Genomic DNA, 24,404 nt, shown 5'->3' on the forward strand with positions numbered 1-24,404 from the left:
AGGTCCCTCAGAGTCTGCCCTTTGTCTTCCCCAGGTGTGGGGTCAGGATGCAAATGGCATCATGGTGCTCTGGCCCCCAACACTGCCAGGCCAGGGAGGCCTCTGCCACTTTGTGTCCAGTTCTGAGCAGGGTGGATGCAGAGTTGCGGTCTCAGAGAGCAAGACGGGCCCAGCTGGCAGTGGTCTCCACATGGTGAGGGAGTGGAAGAACCTGGGAAACTGGCCCCCAACCCTTTTTTTCTCCTCCTGCCAAGCTGTGGGTCAGCAGCTTGGGTCAGCAAAGTCAGTTGAGGGAGGGGGTCTCACAGTCAGTTTGGCTTCTTATCAGAGCCTCTTCAACCAGAGGTCTTTCAGCACCTGCAGGCTGCCCTGATCCAGCTTCTCCTCGCCCGCCCTCCGAGGTCCCAGGGAATTTGCCGGGGGCCAGAATTCGGCTGATTCTGAAGTTTCCTGTTTCGGCAGAGGGTCAGCAACTTTGGGTTCAGGGAGAAAGGAAGCTGACAGAGGGGTGCGGCAGGGCCAGCAGAGCGGCCAAGGGCTTCGAGAAGGAGGTCACTTCCTCCTGGCTGGCACTGGGCCTTGCTCTGGGGATGCACGCAGCCTCCAGCAAAATGACCCCTGCAAGGTCTTCGTCCTAAGCAGAGAGGTGTGTGCTGTTAGGTTGGAACCTCAGCTTGGTGAGGCCCAAGGGGCACGCGTGCGTGTATGCGCTTGCCTGTATGTTTGTGCTTGTTTCTCACTTCTCCTCCCATACAAGAGTCTTGGCAGGGGGCACTGGAAATGTCCACAGGATTAGAGGATATTAGCGAATTCACTTCCATTCCTCAGGGAAAAGCCAAAGTGAGAGCAAAGTGAGGGGCCCCCTATCAATGAAGGGACCACTAAGGAACCAGGCTTGGCCAAACGCTTAATTAGCTACATAACCATAAGGATAGAAGTGTAAGCAGAATCCTAACTCATGAAGCAACTGTTCCATATTGTGAATATCAGCTGGTGCTGGGGCTCACCCAGGCAGACTCCAGCCGCAGGGAATTGACTAAAGCAGGCTCACCAGGAAGGTGAGAGGCCAAGTTCACCAATCCCTGCCTGGCTCCAGGGGCCTGACTCACCCGCTTCAGGCTGGAATCAAAGGTTCCTCTGGCCACCAGGGAAAAGGAAGAGGGGTCTTTTTCTCCCTATGCAAACTTGGGTGCCCAGGCTGAATCCCACCTTGGAGACTGCCTCTCCTTACCTGTCTTACCGCCATTAGTGCTCTTCCGGAGCAGGGCCTGGGTGATGTGGATACCGCAGCTCTCGAGACAAAAATGGGGCCTCAGCGCAGGTATTTTTTAAAGCCAAATTGAGGACACAAGGCTCCAGGGCACATATCTGATTTGGGTCCACTCAAGCTCAGAAAACTTTCCTTCCTCCAGACAAGCACTCCTACCACCTAGCCTTCCTCCCCATCTCTAGGCCAGCAAAGCCCCAGGAGAGTGAGGGGGCGTGGCTCCTCTGGGCTCACTGCAGTTGGAGCACTGCCCAGGGGCTGGGCTGCCCCTCCCAGCCAGACTCTGCCTGCCTTTGTGTCCCTGGCCCAGAGGCTCACCTCCTAGCATCCTGCTGACTCCTCTCCGGACCACCCATTCCAAGAATCAAGATGGTGGGTGTGCCCTCTCTTCCCTCCAAGACCACAGTCCTGTCCTCCTCTTGGTCTCCCTTGTTTCTCACCATATCTGTTCCCACTCTGCCCTCCAGTTCCAAGTTCTCAACAAGGCTGGAGACCCTGGGGTTCTGAGGTGGGGCCCCCACTTCTCTAAGCAGAGTGTTAAGGGAGAGAAAAGGCTGGCCAAGGGGCAGCAGAGAGAAGAGTGTTGAGTTGTACACACGTGTGCAATGGCATGGACACTGGTGTGTGGATGCATGCACGCTGTGTGTACCTGCCCAGAGGGGCAGGCTGGGCAGCTGGGTGGCCTCACAGGTGAATGAGTGCTGCAGGAGGCCCTGGCGGTACCCCGCTGGCACACTGGGCCACAGGCCTAGTGCTTGCAGGTGTACACCAGCTCCTCCTGCACGCACTGCTGGCACTCTACGTAGCAGCACCACTGCACCTGGCAGTGGCAGGAGAAGGCCACCAGGCGGCTCTGGGTGTCGTAGCCGCGCCCACAACAGAGACTGCTACAGCTGGCCTCCCGGGAGCACACCCTGCCAGCCGTTCCTGGTGAGTACTTGCTGGGCCGGCAGAAGCTGGGTGAATCCTCCATGTAGACCAGGTCCATGGACCGGGGCACCAGGCCCTTGGCGGGGCTGCCTGGCTGGGTGGGTGCCCAAACCTCCAGACGGCCCAGGGCCTCGTTGGTGGCACTGGCTACCTTGACAGCAGAGTCATAGCGCAGTTTCAGCGCCTGGCCCGTCTCTCGGAACGGGGACAGCTGCTTCCAGCAGGTGCGCACAGCACAGGAGCCTGACACACCGTGGCACTTACATGTGGTCCTGAGGCCACTCTTCACCGCCTGCAGGGCAGAGGGAGGGAAGGGGAGGTCAGAGGCCTGGAGGTCAAAGTCTGAGGGCCTGGAGCCTGCTCCAGAGTACCAACTCTGGCAGGGGAGTGGCAGGAAGATGGGAAAGAGACATGAGGGGGCAAATAGGACCAAAGCTAGCCCATGTGGCACTTTTGTGCAAACTTGTAAAAGGCTCCCCTTGGTCTGGGCAGCAAAAGCCCTGGCGGCGCTTGGCTGCTAACCAAAAGATTGGCAGTTCGAACCTGCCCAGTGACTCCACGAAAGAAACAGCTGGGGATCTGCTCCCGTAAAGATTACAGCCAAGAGAGCCCTGTGGGGCAGTTCTGCTCTGTCACATGAGGTTGGTATGAGTAGAAAATTGACTCAACAGCATCTAACGACAACAACTATGTCTGGGCAGTGGCAGCCTTGTGCCAATGTCATGCCTTGGTGAGAGGAATGTGGACTGGATCTCAGCCCCTACTCCTTCCCTTGGCCCAGAGTTCTCGTGGAGCCTACAACTAGCACAACTGAACACAGCCGCCCTGGTCCAACTCCGACATGAGATGCAGAATGCAGAATGCAGAATTCAATTCCTCAACCACTACCCTTTCCCAGCCTTCCCACCTCCACAGACCTGAACACTTGTTGCCCGTCAGTTGTCTCACTACTGTGTTATTTCAACCAAGACCCTTTCCTCTCTAGCTGTCCTCCATAAAATGGAAAAAGGATGGAGGTACTAGGTCAAGGTTTTCAAACTATGTTGGCTTCTTGTATCTCCAAGAGGAGCCAGTCCTCAGAAAGGGAGGTCCCTCTCCAAACACACTCCCGCCTCACCAAGGGCTAGTCCTGAGCCTGGCTCCCACCTGCTGCCCAGCCACCAATGATGCCCCGGTCCCTTCCTTTCTTTTCTCATATTCCTGTCTCCCGGTATTGGTCCAGAATAGATGTCTGGGGAATGTTTGTTGAAGAAAAGATGTGCACCCTGGGATGGCTTGGTGTTTGTGTGTATATGTGCGTATGTGTTGTGTGTATGTGTGTGTGTGTAAGGGGCTGCTGGCCTCCTCTAGACCCTGCTCCCTAGCTTGGCACCCTGGCTGGGAAGGTGGTTTGGGCAGCTGGGGACGAGATGGTGCTCACTTTGATGCCCACATGGGTGTTGTGGGCATCGGCCCGTGCCCGCAGGTCCTTGCTTCCTCGCTTGGGCCCCAGGAAGTTGCTCAGAAACTTGGTGCTGTACTTGAGGTTGTCGCCACACACGCCCCACTGCCAGGCCTGCCGGCTCTCCAGGCCTGGGGAGTCATCGCAGGTGCAGCGCTCCATCCGCCCAGCGCTGCAGGCCCGGGCCAGCGCGTGGGTGAGGGCGGCCGAGGACACCGCGTACAGGAAGGCCGTCTCCTTGAAACCTGTGTGTGGGCACATGGGGGGCAGGAGGGAAGGAAAGGAGTAGGCTCAGAGGGCAACAGCAGTCTCAAGTCGAGGAGGGGACACCACAGTAAGCCCGGGGGACAGACATCTGGGGGTGCCTCCCTCTCACCACTCCTTAAAATTGAAAAATTGAAATTGTAAAGGACTAACTATATGGGATCAAATTGACAACAGCAACTCGGAAGGTTAGATAGGAACCTTAGGGACCAATGAGTAGATGTTAATGGGGGAGAAACAATTCGGAAAAGGAGAGCGAGAATGGTGGCACAGCTTGGAGAATGTAGTCAGTGTCACTGAAGTTGTACCTATAGAAACTGTTGAACTAGTGTGTGTTCTGCTGTGTGTATTTTCAACAACGACAAAAAATAAAATAAGTTATTTTTAAAAAGAAAAATCAAAATTGAAAATTAAATTTTCAAATAGAAAATTAATATTAAAATTGAGAATTTTAATTAAAATTGAGACTTGAGATGGGGCTTTCAAATTCTCTATGGAGTGTATGCCCAGAGTCCCAGAGGGTGGCAGGTCAGGAGTTACTGTCTCTACTTTACAGACAAGGACACTAAGATGCAAAGAGAAGTGATTCAGGCACCTGGTGGGCCGAAAGAGTTATCTCGAATCCAAGTTGATGTGTGAGCAAATTGGACCGCACCATTTCTGAGTACTGGGCTAAGCTGGCAAGGGCGGTGAGGCTTGGGCATAGGGGCCAGAGGGGTGGAAGCGGGAGCCTCCTCCCGAGCACCCAGCCTACCTCTCTTGAGCAGGCCGCTCCTCCCCTCCAGGCTGCAGTTCCAGCGCTCCTGCCGGAACTGGAACTGGCACTCAAGCAGGCCAAGGTGCGCAGCATCCCGCAGGGTCTCAGCCAGGCCTGGCTCACGCCGGCACATCTGCTTCTGTCGGCGGGAAAGCTTCAGCAGGTCACACTGCTTCAGGTGAGCCCCACCCTGAGCGGGGGCTGCCGCGGTGCCCAGCCCTGGGAAGGGCGTCAGGACCTCCCGCCCAGTCAGGCTGGAGAGGGCAAGATAAGGGAAGCTGAGTGAGCATGGGGGTCGTGATGGGGGAGGACGAAGGATGACAACCCCTGAGAACCTGGGGCAGGTGTGAGGAACAGGGTCTTCTCAGGGGCTTTGCTTATTGCCCTTCTGGTTGGCAGGGTGGCCCCATGGGACCCCATCCACATCCATCTTGCAGAGTGGGAAACCAAAATGCTTGGAACAAGGGCTAGTTCAGAATCTCAAGCCCAAGTTTTTCAGATTCCAAAGTATCTGTCCTTTCTACCCACTCTATTTCCCACACTTGCCAATGAGAAAATCATCTGGGGTGCTTGGTAAAAATACAGATTCCCAGGGTCCACATTTGATAATTCTGATTCCATTCATCTGTGGTGGGGTCTTTGAATCTGCATATTTACCAAGTTCCCTGGGTGGGTTCTATGACTGAGGAAATTCAGGAAATACTGTGTGTAATACTGGTCGCTGCCTAGAGAGGACACCAACGTTCCTAAAGGAGGGCAGGCAGGGAGGATGCAGGTGTTGAGCAGGCACCCAATCAAGGTCTCTGAGATCTCTCTACCCTCCTCTTTCCCTTACGTTATGTTGCCATCCAAGTAATCTAAGTAACCTGACTTGTTTCCGTATTTCCTAGATGGATCTTCAACCATCTGGCCACTTGGTGCCAAGTACAAAGGAGGTGCTTAGGGAATACCTGGATGAATGAATGGATGGATAGATGGAAGGGAGGATGGATGGATGGAGGTGAAGAAGCCAAATTTCCATCAGACAACTAGCTCAATACTTGTTTTTATTGTATCCAAATCCCAAGGATTCTAGAATCAGGCTGCCCTAGTTCTAAGTCTGATTCTGCCACTTCCTAACTGAAAACTTGAAGCCTTGGTTTTCTCCTCTGGAGAGTAGGAAGAGTGATCTTGTCTACCTCCTAGGGTTGCTGGAAGGATCATATGAAAAGCACTAATCACACAGTGACTGAGACATTTAAGTTTACCTCCCTGCTAGCTGGAGTGTCTCAAAATTCTTTCCTCTTGCAAAATGTTTTACACTCTGACCTTGGCAGAGTCTCCTCTTTTGTCCAGATGAAGAAACAAAGGTTTTAAGAGGAGGCAGTGATTGACCCAAGTCTTGCAATAGATCAGCAGCAAGGTGGGAGATAAGAATTAGAGTTTCCCTTCCCTCTACCCAGAATCTCTCTGTGAGATGGTTCTACTAGTTCAAAATGTTTGCTGCCCCTCCTGCCCTGGTGCCCCTCAGTGTGAGTGAAGTATAAATCATTCTGGAACCACGACTGGAGGGAGCAGTCCTTTTCTGGGACATGTCAGCCTCTTGGCCAGGGGAAAAGAGCAATGGTGGGACCAAGCAACGACTCTTAGAGCTCCTGCTTGGACGTGGCACTTGTCATTTCTGCTCACGCTCCACAGACACAGTGGCCAAACCCTGAATGGTCAGAGAAGCCCATGTCCCACTGAACCAATGGCATGGCTCTCTGTTTGGAACCACCTGCCTCAGCCAGGCCATCTGGCTGGACGCCACCCCCTCTCTGCCTGCCCTTGGAGCAGAAAGCCTCACCAGAGGGTGTGGGTCCTAGCCAAGCCCCAGGTGCCCTCAGAAAGTGCCCACAGATTCCAAATCCTTCAGGCGCAGCCAACCCAGTGTGGAGCATATCTCCGAAACCTCTGAGCAGAGACAGATGCTATCGGGCTCCTCCTGGCCCAGCTTGGCCCTGGGCTCCTCTCCCAGACAGGGTGAGGGCAGGGGCCCGTTAATCATTAATCTGGGGGCAAATGGGTAAATTTCCAGTCCACCAGGTTGACACCTAAGCCCCTCCCTGTAGCCTGGAAGGAAACCCTTACAGCTTGACCCTTGACAGGTCCTGAGCAGAACCCAATGTCGACTGGATCTGAGAAGCCCCTATCTGGACAGGTTTCCAGTGTGGAGAGCAGCTGGGGGCTACAGGGAGCAAAGGGGTAAGCAGCCATCTAGCCCCTTAAAAGGCCCCTCTCTGCACCAGGGGCTGGTGTGAGGGGCAACTTCTGCTCACACAGTTCCCGTTTCAGGAACCTCTCTTATAGCAGTTGACTGTCAGATGGGAGGACAAGCACGGAGTGATGGGAATTTGCACATCCTTCAAGGCCTGTTCTCAAATGCCATTTTAAAAACAACAACTATCGCTGCTCTGTAGGAGAAGAGGCCTGGGGATCTGCTCCCATAAAGATTATAGCCTAGGAAACCTGACAGGGCAGTTCTACTGTCATATAGGCTTGCTATGAGTTGGAATTACCCCGACAGCACACAGCAACAACGTAGCTGTATTATATATATTATGACCCAGATTCGATTTATGGCCAATTGCACCTCACGTTCAGCCACCACCCATCTGTCAGTGGAGGCTTGTAGGTTGCTGTGATGCTTAAGAGATTTCTGCGGAGCTTCCAGACTAAGATGGACTACACAGAAAGGCCTGGCAATCTATTTCAGAAAATCGGCCAATGAAAGCTATGGAGAACAATGGTTCAACCTGCAACCAACCATGGGGATGGCCCAGGACCAATCAGTGTTTTGTTCAGTTGTGCATGGGGACGGCAGCTAACAACAACATTGTTATAGGTACCACTTTTTGAGTGCTTACTACTAAGTCCTTTAAATTACTACTGTGGACACCTACTAGGTTGGGTTACCCACCCCTTCCTTCCATGTACATGGTTGCTGTGTGGCCCCTCGTGGCCATTTTATACCACATGACCTTGCTGCTCTGGCCTGCTGATTGGACCAATAATGATCACGTGACCCAAGCTGGGCCAATTGGTTCTTTCTCTGGGAATTTGAATGAGGAGAAAATACAGTTACTTTATCTATCTTTCTCACTTTGGGTGGCTGAGCTGGTAACACAGAAGACAGAGGAAGCTGGTCTAAAGAGAAAGAAAAGGAATGAAATAAATATATAGAGAGAAGCAGAGGTGAGAGTGGGAAAGAGAATTTGGGGATCTTTTCAGGCCCTGGTCCCCAAGTATTCCTGAGGGCCAGCTGTGTTCTTGCCTGAGACACCACTACAGTATAAAAGCTGGTGGTTGGTTTGTCTAACTAAGGGTGTAGCCTCGCTCACAACCCACTCCTGGTTGTGGAGCGCCAGAGTTCCCTAGGCTGCACTTGAGAGCTGGGCTCAGCAAACACACTTTCACCCGTCAACAGGCACCTGTGTTTTTAATTTCCTGTAATAGACCCTGTGATTGATGGCTCCAGGAGTCCAGTATAAAGTCGGTTAATTTTATTAGTGGTAATGACACTTAGTAGCGATTAATGGTCAGGAAAGGCAGCCAACCGCACAGGGACCTCAGGCCACATGGGCCCTGGTCTGCCCAGGGCTGCTCCCAAAGGAGGCTGTCTGGTATAGTCCAGGAGGACAGACTTGAAGGCCTTCTAAGACCCCATTTCCCTTGCATTTGTTTTCTATATTGCAGTTTAAGGAGCGCTGGTGGTGCAGTAGTTAAGTGCTTGGCTACTAACCAAAAGGTTGGCAGTTCAAACCTGCCCAGCGACTCCATGAAAGAAAGACCTGGTGATCTGCTCCCGTAAAGATTATAGACAAGAAAACCGTATGGGGCAGTTCTACTCTGTCGCACGGGGTCACTATGAATTGGAATCAGCTGGGAGGCACTGAACAACAACATTGTGTTTTGGGATCATGTTTCCTTTGGAGAAATAGCACAGCACGATGACATCAAATGTAGAACATGGCTCAACCTATTTCCTTAAACAGTGCTGGGGGTTCCTCCCACACTTGCCCACCCCATGGCATCTGCTGGGAAAGGTTTCCTCCTGGACCCCAGGATTCTGGATATCATAGGTTCCAGCCCATTCCAGGCCCAGCGAATGTGATTCCCTCCCCTCAAGGAAGCCACTCTCTAGCTCCCAGGCCTGAGAACCCCTCCCACCAGCCTCCCTCTGTCAATCTGGATGACACTCATGTTAGCTGAGCCCATGGAGGTAAGATGTACAACCAGAGAAGATCAAGTGAGCTTCAGTGGTCTTAGGAATTCAGACGAGATTTGGGGTTTTAATGAAGACACTGCCCTGTGGTCAGGTCTGGTGCTCTAGCCAAACAAGTAATCAGTGTTCTGATGGGAAGCAGAGGAGGGATAATCCGCAAACTTGCTAATTGTTCTTCTGGTCTGGGGACAAGAGCTCCTTCTGGCTGATGCCTGACTCACATGCTCCTAAGCCGCAGTGGACCCCTCCACATTGGATTGAACCTACTTTGGTCCAGCAGTCTCCCCCGTTCCCAGGCTGACTTATGACCTCTTTTTTCCCGTTAAGAAAGCAACCACCCCCTGTGACCAGCTCTGGTCACCTCCCGTCCTTGTTCCCGCCCATGCCCTCTGTGCTCTGCACCCTCACCCTATGGCCCTGGGGGTCAGATTGATGATAAAACTAGAAGCCCCCACCTTCCCACACCATGAGATGCCTCTTGCTTTGTCCCAGAACACACCCAGGCACTTCTCCTCCAGCCCAGGTACCCTGACTCCCACAAAGTGAGAAAAGCCAAGTGCCCCTCGGGGTTTCATCTCATGTGTCCCCCACCCCAATCGACTGTGGCCACTCCTGACCCTTCCTGACCCTGCCTCCTTTTACACTCTCTGGCACTGACCTATCTACAGTTTTGGCCAAAGTGCCCCACCCAGAGTGACCTTGAAAAAAGCAGAAGGCAGCTCTCCCAGGCTTTGGGGGAAGCCTCCAAGGAAGCTGCTTTGGTCTACTGTCAGCAGGATCCCAGGGACTATCACACCCCTAAGAAGAAATGGAGCTCACCCTTGAACACTCACCTTCTCCTGCTGGAGCATGGAAACCTATGGACCTCAGGCCCCCAAGGCTGGTCTCTGGGATCCTGGAGACCTCCACTCGCCCCCTGAGTGCATTCCATTCAATAACCCACATTGCCTGGAGGGCAGAGTATGAGGGGAGCCAGACTGCCTGGGTTCATACCCTGCCTTCACCTCTCGCTAGTTGTGTTGCTTGGGTGAGTTACTGTACGTCTTTATGCCTCCTCTGGAAAATGCAGATAAAACAGTACCTGCCTCACAAGATTGTTGTGATGATTAGGTGAGTCGATATTTTGTAAAGATCTTAGAATGGTGCCTGGCACATAGTAAGCTCCATATAAGTGTTTGTCATTATTGAGCACCTACTATGTGCCAGGTGCTATGCTGGGAGCTGGGGAAACAGTCAAGGAGCCCAGTCTGTGGGAACATGGTTGGATTCAGGAGAACTCCAAACTCTCCAGGGGCCCTAGGGAGCAGGGGAAGGAGGGGAGAGGATTCAACCAGCCTGTTTCCCAGAGGAACAATCAATAGCTGCGCAGGGAGCCGGGTTCGAACTCCCAGCACCATCTAGGTGAGATCCTGGCCTTGGCTGGTCCCATCCTGCCTGCAGTGGGAGGTCTGGGTGTGGGAAAAGGCAGGAGGGATCACTCAAGGAGCAATACAGGCTGGCTGGGGAGGACGGCACAGGTGTAAGAGCATTTCTCACTACCTGGGGGTGCTCCAGGATCTAAGCTTCCAGACCCACCCCCCTCCTTGTTTCTGCTCCAGAAGGTCTGATGGTTCCAACAGAGGCTGCCCCCAGGATGTGGGTGGCTACATGGGACAAGGCTAGTGGTTCGAGGGCACCAAGTAATGCCAACATGTCTGGGCCTTTAGGTGGAGGGGCTAGTAACTGTGCCTGGTACCAGGGCCCATGCCAACTACAGCCGCTGCCTGGGAACCAGGAGAGCCATGCCCTGCCTGAACTGTTGGCCCTGCAAAGCCCTATTAGATGTTGCTGATAACTGCCTTCCGCTGCAGGGCCATTTGCATGGTAAGTGCCGCCTTTGTGCTTTCATCTCAACATCTCAGTCCCCTCTCCCGCCCTCCCCCAGCCCCCCTACACACATACACACACTCCCCACCATCCCAGGCGCTCCACCACCCACCTCCTCCCAGCAAGACTGAGTTCTGCCAGGGTAGTCCCTGGCTCAGGAGAAGAGGGCACCATGGCACTGGGTGGTCTTTCTTCAGAGAGGGGGACCCCCTGAACACCCACCCTCGACTTCTGTCTCCCCCTGGGGCATGCTGAGGGACCCTGAGGCTTACTCTGCTGAGCAGCCATCCTCCCCTCCATCTCATGCTCCTTTCCCCTCTACGGGACTCATTGTCATCTCTTACCTCCTCCAAGAAGACACCTTTGTTATGGATTGAATTGTGTCCCCCAGAAATATTTGTCAACTTGGCTAGACCATGATTCTCAGTATTATGTGGTTGTCCACCATTTTGTGATCTGATGTGATTACGCTATGTGTTGTAAATCCTAACCTCCACAATGTTAATAAGACAGAATTAGAGACAGTTGTGTTAATGAGGTAGGACTCAATCTACAGGATTAGGTTGTATCTTGAGTCAATCTCTTCTGAGAAAAGAGAGAAGTGAGCAGAGAGGAGATGGACCTCATGTTACCAAGAAAGAAATGCCAGGAGCAGAGCATGTCCTTGGGACCTAGGGTCCCTGCACTGAGAAGCTCCTAGGCCAGGGGAAGATTGATGACAAGGACATCCCCCCAGAGCCGAGCCGACAGAGTCTTCCCTGGAGCTGGCGCTTTGAGTTTGGACTTCCAGCCTCCTAGACTGTGAGAGAATAAATTTCTGTTTGTTAAAGCCATCCACTTGTGGTATTTCTGTTATAGCAGCACTAGATAACAAAGACACACCTTAATGGCTAACCTAGCAAATGTGGCAGTTACCGCTTCCCACCTTTGCTCATACTCCCTCCAGCCCCCCCTTACGATCACTTACTCTTTCATTTATACTTTTAAAAGGACTTTGAGTATCAGCCAGTTGTACCCACAAAAGACTGACATAAACAAAGCCACTCACTGCTTTCCTGTCTGCCTCCCCCCACCCTCTTCTGCATTCAGCCTTCCTTTCCTCCCCAGCTCTTAACCTCAGCACCCCACGAGCCCACCCTGAGGAATGGCTCTGACACCGCCTCCCTGTAGTTCACCAGAGCCTCGTCTCCTGCCCCAGCCCCTCTCAGAGAGAAAAGAGCCTGGCCCAGCTGTTGCCTTTGTCTCTCCAAGAACAGCTCCACTTCCTGTTCACAGCCCGGCTGCCCACTGAGGGTGGCGTCAGGAGACGTGGGCTCACTTGAGCTAAATAGGCAGCTGAGCTGAGCGTGCTTTGCATCTCAACAGTCTCGGGTATTTACAGCGTGGTGGTTCAACATCTGGGGAGGAAATGCTTCTTCTTCCTCCCTCCTTTCTTTCTTCCTCTCTGCTCAGGCTCAGCTGAAGCTGGGGGAGACAAAGTCTTCGTTGCTGGCGTACATGGGTCAGGGGGCTATGGAGGTCCCTGGAAGGCACTCCTGTGCAGAGGGACCCCTTGGTTCTGCAAGTCTGTGATTATAAGTGCCACCCCCAGCTCCCTGGCTGTGTCTAAATGCACACAGTTTGAATCATTATATTTCAGAGCTAGAGAACTCTTGACGATCACTTGGTCCAGGGGTTTTGCTCTGGTGGCTCCTGGCAGGTATCTCAGAGGCTAGAACAGAGGGAGGCAGGAGGGCAAGGGGTTTGCCAAGTGTGCAGGTCTCTGACCTGCTTGTGCCCTGGGGTTTCATGTAAGATTTTATTGTCGAAGGTGACCCACTGAGTTAGTGGCAGGGCTGGGACTGTGCCCTGGGCCTCCCGATTGTTTCCATCAAGCTTGGCAGTTTCTGCTTTCCATTTCAACATAACGCTTCAGGGAAGCAAAGTCAGCCATGATCACAGCACATGTCTGAGGTGGTGGGACCACAGAATGAGTAAGTTTTAAAGAGAATGATTCCCGGTTGGACTCTCTGACCCCCTGGGCAGCCCAAGAGGTGGGGCCTCAGGAAGGGAGAGAAAGACCCTCTGCTTAAAAGGCTACTTTCCCCCAGGCTGAAATTCAGTCTCTTTCCAGCCAGAAGGCAGGGAGTGATCGGCCTATTTATACTAAAGTGTGAGAGTCTGATATATCAGTTGATAGTGAAAAGAGAGAAAGAGCGTGCGTGGGGCTAGAGACGGGGAGGGGCAGAGAAAAGGTAAGCTGAAGCCCTAAAGACAAGCTTCTCCAGCTTCTTGGGGTCAAAAGTCCAGCCCTAACCCACAGGAGGAGCAGCTTGGGGGCCAAGGGGTGGGGGCTGCAGGGAAGGCCAAGCAGTTGCTGAGGCTGTACCTCCCTGTGGCAAACTACACTCGCCCCAGTTCCACCCCAACCATGGGACCCTGGCTCCCAGGCTGGGTGACTTTGACCAAGTTATTTAACCATGGCAAATTGGCCAACTGACTGGCTTGGCAGGCTCTCAGTGCTCCCTGGGCTCTGGCCACCCTCTCCCCCATGGACAGGCAGGCTCAGCTGGGCTGTGGGCTGGAGGAGTCAGGCCCCAGGATGCCACGTGTGATCACTCTGTGAGGAGGACGGTTGCATTCTTTGCAGGTGCTCTAGGCAGAGATGCCAGGTGGTACAGGTTCCATTTGTCCTCCTGCAGGTCCCAGGGATGGCCTACCCTCTCCACATCCCCTCCCCTCCCTCTGCTCCAGGATAGCAGGACCCTCCCAACCTGGTCAAGGAGCCACCCCCTAGATATGCCTGGGGAGGGACAAAGTGGACCAGGACATCCCAGAGGATGGATGGAGTTGTGGGGGGGTCCCTCAGGAAAAGAAGGCTCCCCCAGAGAGGGACCAGAACAGCTTTCCACCGTGGGCTGTCCTGCCCTCAGAGCCAGCCAGAAGGTCCCACCCAGGTCAGGCCGGTCTCCTCCATGCCCTCCTGCTACTTCTAACTCAGTCCAGGCTTTGCACCCTTCTTCATACTGTAACCCCTGCCTTTAATCTCCCATCAAAAGCCTTCGTTGATGTCCTGGACCCTTTTATTAAAAAAAAAAAAAAAAGTCCACACCCATTGCCATCGAGCCAATTCTGACTCATGGCAATCTCATCTGTTGCAGAGTAGAACTGCTCCATAGGGTTTTCCTGGCTGTAATCTTTTTGGAAGCAGGTCACCAGGCCTTTCTTCCACAGTGCCACTGAGTAGGTTCAAACTGCTAACCCTTAGGTTAGTAGTTGAGTGCAAACCATTTGCTTTTATAACCACTGCCTTTCTCAACACTTGACTCAAAATGCGAGGGATGGGAAAGGTAATCCTCAGGCCCCATCCAGCACTAGCTGAATGCTAGAGGCTTGTCTGCCTCCTCCAGGAAGCCCTACTTGCTTGCCAGCCACATCCCACACTAACCATCATCCTCTTTGTCTTCTTCCACTTTGTGGGTACTGTGCCATCAGCTCTGCATGGCTGGCACTTTTTTCTTCTTCTTCAGGACCATATGGGCAATCTTACCAAGAAACCTGTAAGCTCCTTGGCAGAGCCACGGTTTCACACGCCTAGTGGTCCCCCACTCTTCATCCAGGTCCCTTACCCCAAGGAGATGCTCCTGAGATACCTGCTGTCTGCATAAATCCCTCAGATGCCCAACCCTAGGCAGGTGGCCCCCATAGTCCTGGAGTGTAGACTCAGGTTCTCTCTCAGCCCTCAATCTCTATCCTTCTGGCCTCCCTGCTGTCTCATCCCCATGCTGCAGGGGCCACCCACACTTCCCCAAACCTTCCTGAGCTCCGGCTGCAGCAGCTGTGACATGCCATGGGTCTGGAGGAACCTGCTTGTGGCCAGGCCCTCCTGGGCCCTCAGCACTCAGCAGGGCCTGTGATCACTGGTGCATGCCCTTCTCAATACCAGACCCCAGGGCCACCTGGCCACGGTCAGTCACACCTCAAGTCCTCTGACCAGCTCAGCCCTGGTGAGCTGACACAGGGTTCCCTCTGAGCCTCAGTTCTTGGGGACAAGCTGTGCCCAGGCAGCCTGAGACACCCTTTGACGCTCGGCAAAGACCAGCCGAGAACGTGGCCAAGTCTTACTTTAAAATTCAGCTTGCACAACCTCTCGTGGCGACACATACCACAGGTTCACAAACCTTCATCTGCAATTCCAAACTCCAGAAAGCTTGGAAAGCAAAAAGTTTTTATGCAGTTGTGGTGAACTCATTTGGCAGAAAGACCTGACCTGAACGAAAGTGAAAATATTTATGGTCTTTATTTATCCCAACATATAGATGTTTTCCTACAGAAAAAAATTAAACTGTTTGATTACAGGGTACTGCCTTAGACCCTGCTATGGGGTGTTACGTTATCCATGGTATATACTTTATATTACTTTTGTTATGTTAGGTGGCATCGGGCTGATGCCGACTCATAGCAACTGCATGTGTCAGAGTAGAACTACCCCTTAGGGTTTTCTTGACTGTCATCTTTACAGAGCAGATCGCCAAGTCTTTCTTCCGCAGAGCCATTGGGTGGGTTCCAACGGCCAACCTTTCTGTTAGCAGCCAAGCGTTCAACCATTTGTGCCATCAGAGCTCTTTGTGCATTATATTACCTCTCTAAAATCTGAAAAATTCTGAATTCTGAAACACATCTGGCCTCAAAGAGATTGTAACTGTTGGAAAAAGCAGACCTCTTTCCCTAAAAATAGTCTCTGGAGTTTCCAGGACAGCCTGGAACATGGCAGTAAAGTGGTTCCTGGCTGTGTGAGACTCTCCCCCCTCCCTCCTCTGTATTCATCTCCCCCGTGAGGGGGTCTGGGCCTGAGGCGGCTGCCCTACCCCCGGCTCATCTCTGCAGCTACCAGGATCCTCATGGAACTCCAGGTGTGGCCGACTTCCAGAGTCTGATGGAACAAGTCTCTGTTCTCTGCTTTGCTTCCAGTTCCCATGCTCACAGGGGCCAGGCCTTGGGAGGTGGGGTGTGCCCAAGAGAACCAAGCAGAAGCAGAAGGGGTAAGAGAAATGTGATGGGGCAGAGAGGGTGGTGCGGGGGGTGAGGAAGGGCGAGAGAAAGGGAGATGGCACTGCCCACCCAGATGTTCACAGTGAACCAAGGAGCAATGCTAGGGACTGTGGGGGGCTTCAGCCAACAACAGAGCCCCAAGACCTCTGCCTAAAGGGAGCTATGAGCAAGTTGCAAACATTAGCATATGTGAAATAAGCAAAACACCAAGAGTTTAAGACACACAGTGCAAAAGATGCCTAAGGCATATGCAAAGTGAGGGACAGCGGTGACTGGGTCACCTGGAGTGCGGGGAGGGCTCCGAGGGGGCAGAGCCACCCAGCGGGACATAGGGCTCAAGCTGGGACTCAACAGGCAGCATGCGGCAGGAATGAAGAGATTATCTCTGGATTCTCACAGATTTCGAATCCAAATCCTGGTGCTACCAGCCACTAGCTGTGTGACTTTGGGCAAGGCGCCTGGCTTTTCTGAGCTTTTTCCCTCCCAACTATGAGTGAGGATGATCACACCAACACCTACCTCAAAGAGTTGTCACAGTGGCTAAAGCAGATGATGCACACAGGGTACTGAGCAGAGGAAGGGCAGGCTTTTTTTTTTAATTGTACAATGACTGGGATAAAGACACAGAGAGGAAGGCCCAGATGTCACCACAGACACTCTGAACTTGGGATGCTCTAAGACAGACCATTAGATTTCTTGGACTTCTTATATATGGATAGAATTTCAGCACTTTCATATACATTTATTTAACTCTTACAACAACCCTAAGTGGTAAGGATTAGCCCATTCTACAGATGGGAAAACTGTGGTCAGAGTAGCTGAGTTGCCTGGGGCCGCAGTGGTGGATACAGGATTTGAACTCTGACCTGTCTGACTCCAAGTCCAGTGCTCCTTACACTATAGCAGGGCCTTGGGCCACCTTCCATCCTACTCAGGCTGGTGCCGGGGGTGGGGATCACCCTCACACTAACTGGCCCAACTCCTCCTGAGCCTAGCTTCTATTTAAGCACATAACCCCAAAGCCACCAGGATCTCTCTTCTTTAGGAGATTCCAGCCCAGGAATCCCCCTTCTCTGCTTGCCTCTCCTCCACCTCCTCCCCGTCCCAGCCCCAGCCACAGAAACCCCACCACCATGCACTGAGGGGGGCTGGTTTGACCCTGAGCCCAACTCTGAAGCCCATCTCCTCAGGGGTTATAGCTCAGCCAGGGACAGCAAGCTGGCCTAAATTCCTTCCCAAAACACAGTGATTCTTATCAGTGACATTTGGCTTTCAACCCCGCCACCCCAAAGCCATAACATTTCTTTTACCCTTTCTTTCCTCAAATCCTATTTTTCTCAGGATTCATTCCAATTTCTAAAATGCTGTTTAAAATACCATACAAATACAGAAAATATTAGGAATAATTTTAACAAAAATACTTGTAAGGCCTGCACACTGAAAACGACAAAACACTGCTGAGAGGAATGAAAGAAGACCTAAATAGAGACATGTGCCTGTTTATGGAACAGAAGACTCAGTATTGCTAGAATATCAGTTCCCTACGCACTGATTTCCAGATTCAATGCAATCACAGTCAAAATCCCTGCTGGCTTTCGTGTAGCTATTGGCAAGCTGATACTAAAAATTATATGGAAATACAAAGGACCTAGAACAATCAAAACAATTTTTGGGAAAGGACAAAGTTGGAAAACTTATAGTACTTGGTTTCAAGGCTTACTAAAAAGCTACGATAATCAAGACCATGTGCTAACGGTATAAGGATGTTGTTGTATGCCATCAGGTCAATTCAGACTCATAGGGACCTTACAGGACAGAACAGAACTGCCCCATGGGGTTTCCTAGGCTGTGATCTTTATAGGAGCAGATCACTAGGTCTTTCTCCTATGGAGCTGCAGGTAGGATCAAACCGCTGAACTTTCAGTTAACAGCCAAGCACTTAGCTGCTGTGCCACCAGGCTTCCTTGTTGGTATAAGAATAAAACCCATAAGAATAGGCATACAGATTAATGGACTAATATAGAGAGTTCAGAAATAGACCTACACATACAGGGTTAATTAATTTGTGACAAAGATGCCAATGGAGAAAGGGTCATCTTTTCAACAAATAGTGCTGGGACAAGTGGATACCTCTATAAGAAAAGAAAAAATAAATAATCTTTGACACTTACCTCATACCATACACATGAATTAAGTCAAGATGAATCATAGACCTAAGTGTAAAAAATAAAACTTTAAAGCTTCTAGAAGAAAACACAGGAGGATATCTTTGAAAACGTTGGGTAGTTAAGAGTTTTTTAGCTAGGACACATGAAAAGCAGAAATCATACAAGAAAAATTAGTAAATTGGACCTCATCAAAATTTAAAACTTCTGCTCATCTTAAGACACCAGTAAGAAAATGAAAAGGCAAGACACTGGCAGGGATAAAATAATGGCAATACTTTCTGACAAAGGACTTGTATCCTGAATATACAAAGAACGCTTACAACTCAAGAGTAAGAAGGAAAATGACCCAGTGAGAAAGACACAAATGGCCAACATGAACATGAAAAAATATTCAATATCGTTGATTAATGGGGAAACGCAAATTAAAACCACAATGAGTTACCAACATACATCCACTAGACTGGTCAAAATTAAGAAGACTGACAATGGCTGGCATGAAGATGGGGCAACTAAGACCCTCATACATTATTACTATGTAAAATAGCACAACCATTTTGGAAAATCGCTTGACAGTTTCTTATAAAGTTAAACACATACCTACCAAACAATCCAGCAATCCCACTTCTACGTATTTATCCAACAGAAACGAAAACGTATGTCCATAAAGAGGACATGCATGTGAATGTTTACAGCAGCTTTATCTAGAATAGCCCCAAACTGAAAATAACCCAGATGTCTACCAACGGGTGGGTGGATAAAAAAATTGTGGTACAGTCATACAAAGCAATACTACTCAGCAATAAAAAGGAATGACCTACTGATATATCCAACAACATGGATGAATTTCAAAAGAACGGGCAAAACTTATTTATAGTGACAGAAAACAGAGCAGTGGTAGCCTAGGGCTGGTGGGGGCGGGTATCGACTACAAAGGAACATAAGAGAGCCTTTTGGGGTGATGGCAATGTTCCATATTGCAGTTGTGGTGGTGGTTCACGGGTGTATACATTTATTAAAACTCAAACTGCACACTTAAAAAGCACGCATTTCATTGTATGTAACACTGATTTGAAAGAAACGACAACACTTTTTTTTTCTTCTTCAATGGAACCATCATGATGACACATCTACAACCCAGGAACATGGTTAGAATTCTAGCAACCACTGAGAGCAAGGCTATACTGAGCATTTGGTATCCTCCCAGCAAACCCTTTCATTCCTTGTCTCAACTGAGCCTCACACCAGCCTTTAAGATTGATATGATCATCATCCAAAGTTCAGCAGGGTAAGTCATTTGCTCAATGTCACATAGCTAGCAAGAGGTGGAGCCAGGATTCAAACCCAGGTCTAGTTGACTCAAAAGCTTGTGTTTTCATAAATTTCCCTGCGTTGTCCCTAGAGAACTATCTCAGGGAGGAAAGAAATGCAGAGGTCATCCATTTAAAAAGCACCACCAAATCAGCTATGATTTTAAAAGTTGCATCCACAGAGACTATGGACTATTTCTAGTTCCAAAACCATTGGGGTGACTTACAGACATGCCTTGGGTGACCAGGCCTGTCATGTGCCCGGCTCATCACATAATGCAGCTCATATCCGCTATAAAACGCCACAGTTGTTCGTATATTTGCAGAATTCCCAAGCTATCCAAGCCAAAACATGAGCAATCCTAAACTTCTGGAGCCAGGACCATGCTGGTTAGGGATGGGGAAGAGGTGAGGCCAGGGAGGCAAGAAACCTGACCAAGGACAACACAGAGAACATCCCGGAGCTGGGACAAACTTGGGCCCCTGGTCTCTGGTCCAGCTCCCATCCCACTGTCATCTGGTATTCTCTGAGGGCCCACCTGACAGCCCAGTTGGGCTCAATGCATCCTGTCCCACTGCTGGGACAGAGGAGAATTTTGCAGCCTCATCTGTGCTGCTATAGCCAAGAAACCCTGGGGGTCTGAAAGAGTTAACCTAGCTGGGGAGGGAAGTTACCCTTCAGCCACCCTCCCTTCCCCCTCAGCAATGTTCTTTGTAGCTGCTACTCCCATAGTTGAATATCTCTGGAGGGCTGTAGGAGGAAGAGCCCAGGCTGAAGGTAGAAGACCTGGGTTCTACCCCGCCTCCCTGGCTAATCAGCTGTGTGACATTGGTTGAGTCACTGAACATTTCTGACCTTCAGTTTCCTTGTGGGAACTATTTACACCCATGCTATGTACCTCTTTTTGTGTGTGTGTGTGTACCTCGGTTCTGGGAGTCAGAATAGAGAAGGTTATTTGTATTCTCCAAGGACTTAATTACATTATTATCATCAGCAACAAAATTCAGCTCCATGCCAGCTGAGAAGCCCCTGTCAGGGCTGGAATATCAAGGTGCTGTACCCGGTCTCCTTAATAATACTAATGATCACTAGTGCTGGCTGAGCGTTTACTATGTGCCAGGTACTGTTCTACATATACTAACTCAATCCTCATAAGAGTTCCATAAAATAGGCACTGTTGCCCTCATTTTACAGATGAGAAACTGAGGCACAGAGAGATTAAATGACTTGGCCAAGGGCACACATCTTGGCAAGTAGCAAGGTTAGAGTTTGAACCCAGAACCTGCTGCTTGCCAAGGCAACAGCAGCTCCATCAAGCCTGAAATCACAAGAAACAAACACACAGGTGCCCCACTCATTACAGGTTCATTCATATCAGTTTCAGCCCCCTACTATGTTCAAAGGAGCCTGGTGGCGCGGTGGTTAAGAGCTCGGCTGTTAACCAAAAGGTCGGGAGTTCAAATCCAACAGCTGCTCCTTGGAGACCCTACGGGGCAGCTCTACTCTGTCTTATAGGGTTCTTGTGAGTCGGAATCCACCGTAATTGCTTTCTATGTATAAAAGGGGAAACTGAGGCCCAGAGACAGTGTGGTCTTCCCAGGTCACCAGCAAGCTGATCCCAGAGCTGGAGTCTGGGATATCCCCCATATACTTCAGGAGGCCCATTGCCCACAGCAAGGCACAGGGTCACAACCTGGAAATCTGCCCTTGTCACAGCCTGTCAGGGACTGCTCAGACGCTCACGGTCCCCTCTACCAAGGGACTTTGCTCGTTGTTTTCTTGCCTTTGCTGTACTCAGATTACAATCCTCACCTGGGTTTAGAGTGATGCTCTCAAAAAGCACCATGGTTTAAAGTAACAGACAGTACGTATTTGGAGCAGACTTTGGGTGGAGGGCAGGAAGGTTCTTCGCACCAAGGAGCCACCCTCCTCCCCCAGGTCCCTGCAGCTCAGAGTCAGGGAAGAAGGGATTCTGAAACAATTGCCCTGTAACTTTCACTCCAAATATTCCCCTCATGGGCCCTGTCCCATTCGCTCTCCCCAGGTGTCACCCCAATTCCCATCTCCTTTTCCAACCATGTACCCACCCACCCCTGGCCCTCTCGCTCTCTTTGTCATCTGAGAATTCACCCGACGCCAGTTCTAAGATCTTGGGCAGATCTCCCCAGTGGACTTGCCGGGTTGACACTCCCCATGGTCCGCCGGGTCCCCGCATATCTCTTGGATCGGCCGCGCTCCTCCGGCCCCCCATCCCGCCTCGGTAACAACCCCCTCCTCCAGCCCTCCAGGTCTCGGCTCCGAAGGGAGAAGGCAGAGAGGCAGGGAAGGAGTCTGAGCCAAAGGCGGTGACTGGCGGGAGCCCTGGATGGGGTAGACAGGGCACCCGGCTGAGGATCGGGAGAGGGCATCAGTGCCCTGGACAGTCGGGGCCAGGGCGTGCAGGGGAGGACGCGGCCAGGATCTGGGACACACGCAGAGTCCGGGGAGTTTGAGACCCAGCAGTGGCCGCAGGATGGGGTCGTGGACAGGAGCGGGGCGAGAGAGCAGAAGCGAAGGGGACACGAGAAGGTGCAATCTGGGTCTGAATCGGGAGCCGCCACCGCGAGGTGGGGCCGAGTCCCTGCCAGGGCTAGGGTCCGAGTTCGAGATCTCCCGGGGCCCGAGACCATCCCATCGGGCGGCAAAGTTGGCCCGCCGCAGCCCGAGGAAGGGCAGGAAGGGCGGGTCGCGGGCTGGGGACCGGCGCGCACTGACCCGAAGTAGGCGGCAGCGGCGGCGGCGGGCAGCGCCAGCAGGCAGAGCGCGGCCAAGGCCGGCGCGGGCAGGGGGCGCATGGTGTCGGCGGCGCGGCCACTCTCGCATCTCCTCTCGCCGCTTCCGCTAGCAGCGCCGCCACCAGCCGCCCGCGGGGCTTTAAACCCGGGGGGGCGGAGCGGGGCCGCGCGGGGAGGGCGCGGCTGGAGGAGCCCCCGCTCCGATGGAGAGCCCCCAGCCTCATTGGCCCCCGCCGGCTCCGCCCCACCCCTCGAGGGGGCCCCCCCGCCCCGCCCCCAGCCGCTCCCTCCCACCGGCCTCAGGTGAGCGCTCACCTGGCGCCGCGCCCACCGGGGGACGCGGCGGCGGAACCTGAAGCCCCCATGCCCGAAAAGGCGGGCACAGGGAGATGGGGCGGAGACTGGGGAGTTTCTGCTCTTCCCGGGCGGGGTGGAGGGACGCTCAGGATTCTCCCCCGAGGTACAGGGGTCGGGGGCACAAGAGGAGGCACGCGCCTGGGGTCTGCTGAGACGCTGTTTCGCTGCCCATTCTCCTGCCCGCGGGTACGGCTCTCTCCGCCCTAGCCCCGGGGCTCCAGGAGAGATGGAAATGCCTAGCGAATACACGGACTGGGCGGGGGGAGGGGGGGTGGGGAGCGGTAAAGGAGTCCCGGAAATCCTTTGGCCAGAGGAGAGGGAGAAAAGGGCGCCCTATTTCTAAAGAGGTTTGCTTTGAAGGTGCTGAACACAGCCTGCCTGTCCAGGACGAGGTGCAGTGCGGACCCCAGCGGGCGTTTGACAACGACAACGGACCGTGGTGTTCCTGGGAGACAGAAAGTCCGGCCCTGGGGAGTGGGGCAGGCAGAGCACCAACGGGGGAAAATGCTTTTGAAGCCGTCAGATGCCAGAACTTCAGCAGACAGGATGGGGATCTCTGGTGTTGGGCGACAAAACTGTCTGCTCACTCTTTTTAAAGTTTAACTCAGATTCTTGCCTGAAGGTGTGGTGATCAAGGGAGTGAGTGGTACCAGTCTAGGAGGGAGAGTATGACAAATGACCCCAGTGAGAGTCTCAAACCCTGGGTCAAATCAAGCAAAACAAAATATAACTTGCAATGAATGTCAAGCCATGCTTGTAAAATTTCCCCCAAATCGGCCATGCATGTGGAACATCAGGTGACAGTGACCTTGGCTTTGCTGGGGACGTAGAGCGATGGGGGCGGGGCAATGTGGTGGGAAGATGGCAGCTCTGATGTTAGGCCTGATCTTTAACAGCTCTTCCCCTCCTCCCAAACCCAGTGGTTCTATTTATTGAGGTCACATGGCCGAGCGTGGTGGGCATAGACCTGGAGTCAAATCATGTAAGTCGCTGAACGCTAGATATGAAAGGAGCCCTGGTGGCACAACAGTTAAGAGCTCGGCTGCTAACCGAAAGGTCGGCAGTTCGAACCCACCCAGCAGCTCCTCAGGAGAAAGACTGGTTGTCTGCTTCTGTAAAGATTACAGCCCAGAAAATCCTAGGGGGGGCAGTGTCACATGGGGCAGTTCTACACAGGGTCACTATGAGTTGAAAATTGACTCGGCGGTACACAACAACAACAAATATACAATGGAAATGATGACAAATATCCCATTGGTTTCTTGTACAGGTAAGAGTGATGCCAAAAGCCCAGCAGATACCTGGCGCTCAATATCAGCTTGCTTTTATAACTGCAGTCAGGACCAGTGGTGTGCTGGGAAATGTTTACAACTGGTTCTGGGGGAAGGGCCTGACTTGTATCATTGGCGGATTTCTGTGCTGTAGATAGGATCCCTGGTGGGGCAGTGGCTAAATGCTCAGCGGCTCACCAAAAGATGTGTAGTTCAAATCCACCAGCTGCTTCCTGGAAACCCTAGGACCAGACTCTGTCCTACAGGGTCGCTATGAGTCGGAATCAACTCGATGGCAATGGGTTTGGTGTTTTTGAGCTGTAAATATTCCCTCTATGGCCAACTTCAAGCTACCAGAGGTGGTGCTGTCACTGATGGCTGGAGTTAGAAAGAGCCCATGGTCAGCTCTGCAAGCCAGTTCAAACCAGCTCCAGCACACCCCTGGCAAGACCTTGAACTAGGCTCAACAGGGCTCAGAGGGTGAGGGGCCTGAGCTGGACCATGGGAGGAAGTCAGAGAGGAGGAACAGAAGGGGACCAGGTCACTGAAAGCCCCCAGCAGGCCTCAGCCACATCCAATTGGCACCTGAATGTGGGCACGTGAGGAGGGCAGGCTGCCCCTCCTCTCCTCACGGCCACAGCGCGCGCGTGCACACACACACACACACACACACACAAGCATATACATGCCTGGAGAACGTGGGGGGCACAGGGAAACACATTCCCCA

At 52.2% G+C, this 24,404-nt stretch overlaps 1 protein-coding gene across 2 annotated transcripts; it reads right to left on the reverse strand.

The window, feature by feature from the left end:
• Positions 1-1,006: 1,006 nt before the first annotated feature.
• On the reverse strand, positions 1,007-22,635 carry WNT9B (Wnt family member 9B). 2 transcript variants are annotated; one of them, XM_049861046.1, is made up of 4 exons: positions 22,365-22,635; positions 4,657-4,913; positions 3,618-3,883; positions 1,007-2,489 (listed from the first exon to the last, which is right to left on the reverse strand). In XM_049861046.1, exons 1-4 carry the CDS (start codon positions 22,412-22,414, stop codon positions 2,016-2,018), a joined length of 1,047 nt encoding a protein of 348 aa, XP_049717003.1. In that variant the 5' UTR covers positions 22,415-22,635; the 3' UTR covers positions 1,007-2,015. The 2 variants fall into 2 exon arrangements, with proteins under 2 accessions (XP_049717003.1, XP_049717002.1); XM_049861045.1 differs by lacking the exon at positions 22,365-22,635 and adding an exon at positions 22,030-22,149.
• Between the last annotated feature and the right edge of the window lie 1,769 nt (positions 22,636-24,404).

Source organism: Elephas maximus, chromosome 19, assembly GCF_024166365.1.
Source record: "Elephas maximus indicus isolate mEleMax1 chromosome 19, mEleMax1 primary haplotype, whole genome shotgun sequence".
NCBI lineage: Eukaryota > Metazoa > Chordata > Mammalia > Proboscidea > Elephantidae > Elephas > Elephas maximus.

Coding starts and splice junctions, on each gene's coding strand:
- WNT9B (XM_049861045.1), bottom strand. CDS start 22,109: ATGCGCCCCCTGCCCGCGCCGGCCTTGGCCGCGCTCTGCCTGCTGGCG. Junction 3,884..4,656: donor GAGCGGCCTGCTCAAGAGAG/GTAGGCTGGGTG, acceptor GCCCACACACAG/GTTTCAAGGAGACGGCCTTC. Junction 2,490..3,617: donor ACACCCATGTGGGCATCAAA/GTGAGCACCATC, acceptor TCTGCCCTGCAG/GCGGTGAAGAGTGGCCTCAG.